Source organism: Fopius arisanus, unplaced genomic scaffold (assembly GCF_000806365.1).
Source record: "Fopius arisanus strain USDA-PBARC FA_bdor unplaced genomic scaffold, ASM80636v1 scaffold00099, whole genome shotgun sequence".
Lineage (NCBI taxonomy): Eukaryota > Metazoa > Arthropoda > Insecta > Hymenoptera > Braconidae > Fopius > Fopius arisanus.
The window spans coordinates 201,390-207,411 of NW_011887838.1; the positions used below are offsets into that span (position 1 = coordinate 201,390).

The 6,022-nt window shown below is 35.9% G+C and overlaps 1 protein-coding gene across 1 annotated transcript; it reads left to right on the forward strand.

Annotated features, from left to right (window-relative positions):
- The first annotated feature begins 230 nt into the window (after nt 1-230).
- Nucleotides 231-3,229, forward strand: l(3)72Dn (UTP4 small subunit processome component l(3)72Dn). The gene is made up of 2 exons (XM_011312323.1): nt 231-832; nt 1,834-3,229. The coding sequence occupies exons 1-2, from the start codon at nt 729-731 to the stop codon at nt 3,227-3,229; spliced, it is 1,500 nt and encodes a 499-aa protein (XP_011310625.1). The 5' UTR covers nt 231-728.
- The last annotated feature ends 2,793 nt before the right edge of the window (nt 3,230-6,022 follow it).

A 6,022-nucleotide genomic window follows, 5' to 3' on the forward strand; every position in this document is an offset into this window, starting at 1 on the left:
TCTCTCTCTCTCTCTTTCTCTTTCTCATAACGAACATTTACTCTAAAACAATAAATTTAAGCGAATTCGATTCTACAAACGATTTACAATCGATAAAAAAAGACAATAACTAAACAATGGAATTTTCGAAAATTTGTTCCTCCACTTTCTTCTAATATTATGATTAATTAATTAGAAAAAATTTATTAACACATAAAGAACATAAAAAAATGATGCACAGTAGGCCATTACCTGCTAAGAAATTATAAATAATTTTATATGGTTATTTATTTAATTGAGAATAATAGTGTGGCGACTCCGAATTGGCCTAGCACCAGCGCAGGGAGTGTTGCGCCAGTGCCACGCATACATAGTTTAGCGCCACGCGATACATAACGCTTCACGTATAGCGAACATTCCAAGACATTTAATTGTATTAATCTTGTTAACTAGTCTTATGACTTTTGCAATAAATATATAATTGTTGACAGTTGAGTTGATTCAAGCATCCTGGGGAAAATTGGTTAGACAGCTAAAATCAGTGGCTAAAATAGAGGATACCACTAAACGCCACCTATCGGCAGCAGTAATATAATAATATATACATATATCAGAAGCAGAACACGTGTATGTAGATTGTATAGTTAATTGATACTGTGATCGTTTTTGAGTACGGTGAAACGTGCTTGGACGAGTGTATTTAAACTTAATTTTCTCAATGATTTACACAAATAAAGAAAGTTTTCATTATGACTGTCTGTAAAATTCATCATGTGAAATTTTATAATTTGGCCCCAAGAGCAATCACCTGTTTTTCATATGAGAAAGAAAGCAAAAAGTTAGCACTTTCGAGGTTAGTTCTCTGTTATTAAAATCTTTCAAATTATTTAAACTAAAAATACTTGATATTGGATATTACGACACGAATGAAAAAACAAAAGGCACATTTTTTTATGTCATTGCGGCCAGAAAAACGCGTTTCTAACCTCGCTTCGCTCGGATAAAAACGCGTTTTCGGCCACAAGGACATAAAATAGCATCATAGCCACGGCGAAAAAGGCGATTCTGACTCATGCGCGTTATAATCCTCGTCTCTGACTCGGACTATAAAGTTGCATTCGTCAGATTCCCTTTTTTCGTCCTAGGCGTGAAATATACTATTCTGTTGTTCGTGAGAAAAAGGCAGCTCTTTTCACTCAACTGAATTTTGAAATTATTTGAAAAATAATAGTTGGAGCTGCCCCGGCATTCAATAAAGCGATCCCAAAAAATACTTATCCGCTCCTTTTATATTTATGCATAAAATGTATATTCTGTATAATAAAGGTTGAAACTTGGTATGTCTTTGGACCTTTTACACATCCTTCCCTGTACCCATTATATTGGATTATACAATAGTTTTCTAAATATCTATATTAGACCAAAGCAATATCAGTGTGACTTGTCAGAATTATCTCAACTAGGAAAGAAATGCATTTGATTTTCTCATTTTTGAAAAACCTTCATTTCTAAGTAATCAATAAAATTATAGAAAAGAGCTATAAAAAAATGTTTTTTTTTTTTTTGTAAAAAATCGGTGTTGACGGCTTAGCGTTCGTAAAAACTGTTATACTAATTTGAAATTTAGGTTTGAAATTGTTCTTTAATTCCTCAAATAAAGTGTTGAAAAAATGTATTAGCAATAAAAAATAGGATGACCGGAAAGGTGAGAAAGTGGGGAAATTTAGTAGAAAATTAAAACTGTGTAAAACTGGTCGAGAATTTGAAAATATCTGTTGAGATATGGTTGCAAATGTTTCTACTAAATTTCTCATGTTATCAAGTACAATACTAATGATAAACGATATATTTCAGAAATGACAACACAATCGAGATATGGAATATATGTCAGACGGCATTTTTAGAAGGGAGCATTGCTGGTACAGCGCGCAACTCGATCGAGTCTCTACTCTGGATTGGCCGGCACCGTCTCATTTCAACAGGTCTGTTGGGCTTCATAACGGAGTACGACTTAATTAGTGCAAAAGCCAAATATTCAACTGCAGTGACGGGAGGTGCAGCTTGGTGTCTCGATGTCAATCCTTTGCGTACTCGCATCGCCGTGGGTACGGAGGATGGTTATGTCAACACTTTTACAATAACGCAAGATGGTTTGCTCTATGAAAAGATCTTTGACAAGCAAAAAGGGAGAATCCTATGCTTGAAATGGGACAATACAGGTGATATGATCTTCACTGGTTCAAATGATACAGTCCGAGTGTGGAATGCTAACTCTGGGCATGCCATTTATAAAATGATGACCGGAAGGAAACAAATCAAGAACGAAACTATAGTCTGGTGTTTGGGAGTAACTAATGAAAATAATCTTATTTCCGGAGATTCCCGAGGAGTTTTGTCGGTTTGGGATTCCGCAACAGGAACATTAATCGAATCTCATGAGTCTCATACAGCTGATATCCTTTGTTTAGCAGTAGCAGAAGACTCCAACGTCATATATATAGCTGGAATAGACCCAGTCATTAGAAGCTTTTCAAAAGTCCTTCTCAAGTCCTCAGGCAGGTCTCAATGGGTTAAAGGCATTGAACGAAGGCTCCATATTCATGACGTTAGAGCATTAGTCGAAGCAGATGGCAAATTATATTCGGCTGGTGTTGATGGCTATTTGGCCCAGTCCAGTTATCCTCCTAAAAATTTGGTCAAATATCCCCCATTACTGGCCAATCCATGTGTCAGTCTTTGTACAAAATCCCGATCTATTTTACTACGTTATCCTAATTATCTTGAGTTATGGAGACTTGGATTGTTAAATACTGCTGATTCTACTGCAAAAAATGGGCATATTAACGAAAAGAGCGGTATGATTTATCAATTGGAGGAAGAACCCATTAAATTGCTGGAGCTTAGGACTAAGAAAAATGAAGCAATTATTTCGTATGCAATTAGCAAGGATTCAAAGATGATCATTTACTCGACTGATACTCACGTTAGAGTATTTAATTTTGACATTGTTGAAGGTGAGGCAATGCTCACTAAAAATGAGACTCAATTGGGCCTTGAAAGAATTCAGATGATGAAGTTTAGTCCAAATGATAAATTTTTAGTCACTATTAATAATGAGAATGGTGTTACCGAGATGAAGCTCTTTGAAATTGACAAGACGATATTACGACCAAAGTATTCGTTCAACAGTGAAAAACATAAATTGAAGTGTATTGGACTCGTGTGTTTCTCGTCGGATAGCAAAATGTAAAACGGGAGAGAACCACACGCAACAATAGCGACATACACGGAGAAAAAAACGAAAACAAGAATGGACAATAAAGCAAACACGCCAAACACCCAACAAGAACAACCCAAGCAGAGGGCTGCAAAAAGAAAAACCAACAACGACATCAAGGGGTACAAGAAACATAAGAACCCACCAACCAACAAAAAACTCCATACTTCCAGTATTCACCATCAAGATGGGCATCACCATAGGGACCAATCAGTCACAACCAAGCAGCAAACAAAACGGGAGGACTCGACACAGGAATACAAAACAATGAATACGAAAGTGACACAAAAAAAACATGGACTACGCTGGCACAGAACGCAAAAGTAAAAAAACACTAACAACGAAGCCATCAACCAAAAAGAATAAAGAAGGCCAGAACAAAGAATACTGAAAGGCTCGAAGAAAAAAAAATAGCAAGATCAACGAAATAAAAACCAAATACCCACTACTAAGACAAAGGAACTTGGATGTCCAAAAATGGATAACTTGCAGAGCATAAAAGACGAGATAACAAGACGACAAGACAAAAACCCAACAAACAATGCACAAACGAGAATACCGAAAAACTGAAAGACACGAACGTGAAAAATAGTCAAGAATACCTGCAAAACTAATGAAAAGAATGCTACCAGCTTAAAAGATGAAAAAACAAGACACAAGAGCAAAAAGAATAAATGCAAAAAAGGAGGCGGCAAACAAGCGAGGAGAAAAAACAAGGACAAGGATAGGAAAACCAACCAAAGCACCCACAAACAAAACAACAGACAACAAACTAAAAAAGATAAGGAAAACACAGGAACTCAACTGGGGCAGATCAGCTCCACGAACCACCAACACAAAAAACAAACTGAAAATAAGGGAAACGATTACAATAAAAAAGTATCAGAGACAACAAAACACTGAAACAAGAAGGCACAAAAATAATTAACAAAAATATGCAAAAAACTCAAAAAAAAACAAAATGAAAAACAACAAACAATTAAGAAATAAAATAACGACCAAAGAAAATTGAACATCCCATCATAGACACACAACAAAAAAAGATGATTGGGAAAAAACCATATGAGAAAAAGACAAAAACACAAAAGTGAGCAACAAGTTACAATCACACAAAATCAAATCACCTGAACTGAAAAATCAACACCACCACTCAAACAAAAGTCATAACATTCATCCGAAAAAGCAAGCTTTCCACAAATCCAAAGTCTGAAAGAACAAACAAAAAAAGGACTATGCAGTAAACCTGAATTCGACCAGTTGGAGCAAAGGGAATATTGTAAAACGAGGACAATCAAAAAAGCTGAAAAAGAAAACCAAAATATGGACAGCAAACAAAAAGCGCCAGCCAACCGGACACGAACAAGGAATGGAAAAGAACAAAGAAGACTTAACACCCACCAGACAATCATGAAGAAAATCAGTCAAAAATCACAGAGAAAAAGAAAAGTAACAAGAAAGAGTCATCAACCTACACTCCACAGAAAACAACAGAGAAACAAATAAATCACAACATCAGAAAATGCAAAAAAAGATAGAGAGGAAAGCGAAAATAACAAAAACGATACACACACTACATCAAACCAGTACAGCGAAAGAAAACAAAAACGCCAACGCCAGGCATATGAAGAGTGAACAGCAAAATGTGAAAAACCAAAAATGTAAAAAAAAAAATCAGAAAAAAAAAAAAATAGAATAGAAAAACAATACAAGCAATAAATAAAAAAACCCACAATTAGAAAATCATATACAAAACACAATGCGAAACTCAACGTCCAACCCGCGAGAGAGGAAAACCCAAAAACTACCAAACTCCCAATTGATCTCCCCAAAAACCAAGAAAAAAAGGTAGAAAATAAACTAAAGCAAGGGGACAAAACAACGCGACGCACGCACAAAAAAAGCAACCAGCCACAGATACAGGCACACACAAAAAACACAAAATCACGCCGAGCACCACAACCGCGCCCAGCGGCGAACTAATATCAAGAACCCCCCCTTAACACCCAATAGAACAATCCTATTCAGGAATCGACCAGTAGAGGCGTCAGCAACTAGTACAAATAGATTCCCGACAAGCGACCAAAAAGCGAAAACCACCAAACCCGCCAAACAAACACATGCGCACAGCCAACGGAGAGAAAAAAGACCACAAACAAATAAAGAAAAAAACCACAAAAATGACCAACACATTCGGTAATCGTCAGAGCATTGAGCCGCAAAACTACCAAGTACCCGAAAAATATCATAAAAAAAGGTAGAATGAACTGACTGTTAAGTAAAGAAAAACGAACAAATGCAGAAAAACCAACGAAAATTCAAAAAATCATAGCCCAACGGAGAAACAAACGATACCAATTCAATAATAAACATTTGGCACGGAATTGGAAAAACAAACCATAAACAAAACGGAAAAAAAATCAAAAGAAAAACGAGTCTACACCAAAAAAACAGAAAAAAGTGACCAAGAAGTCGACAAATATTACGACGAAGGAAGGCAACTCATCCACAGGATAAAAAAAAACCACAACAACAAAAAGATTCAAGAAATTTTACGCAATTTTCCACACAGTGGAAACAATCAAAGGAAAATAAACAATACAAATCAAGCAAATCAGAACGGCATGAATAAAGTGAAGGAGCAACACACAACACAACGCACGCTGAAGGAAGGAAAGTCAACAGGAAGAAACAAAGATTTGCGAATCTATAACAAGAAAGCAACTTCAATTAACAATAACAACAATCAAAGAAATCGAATCAAAATAC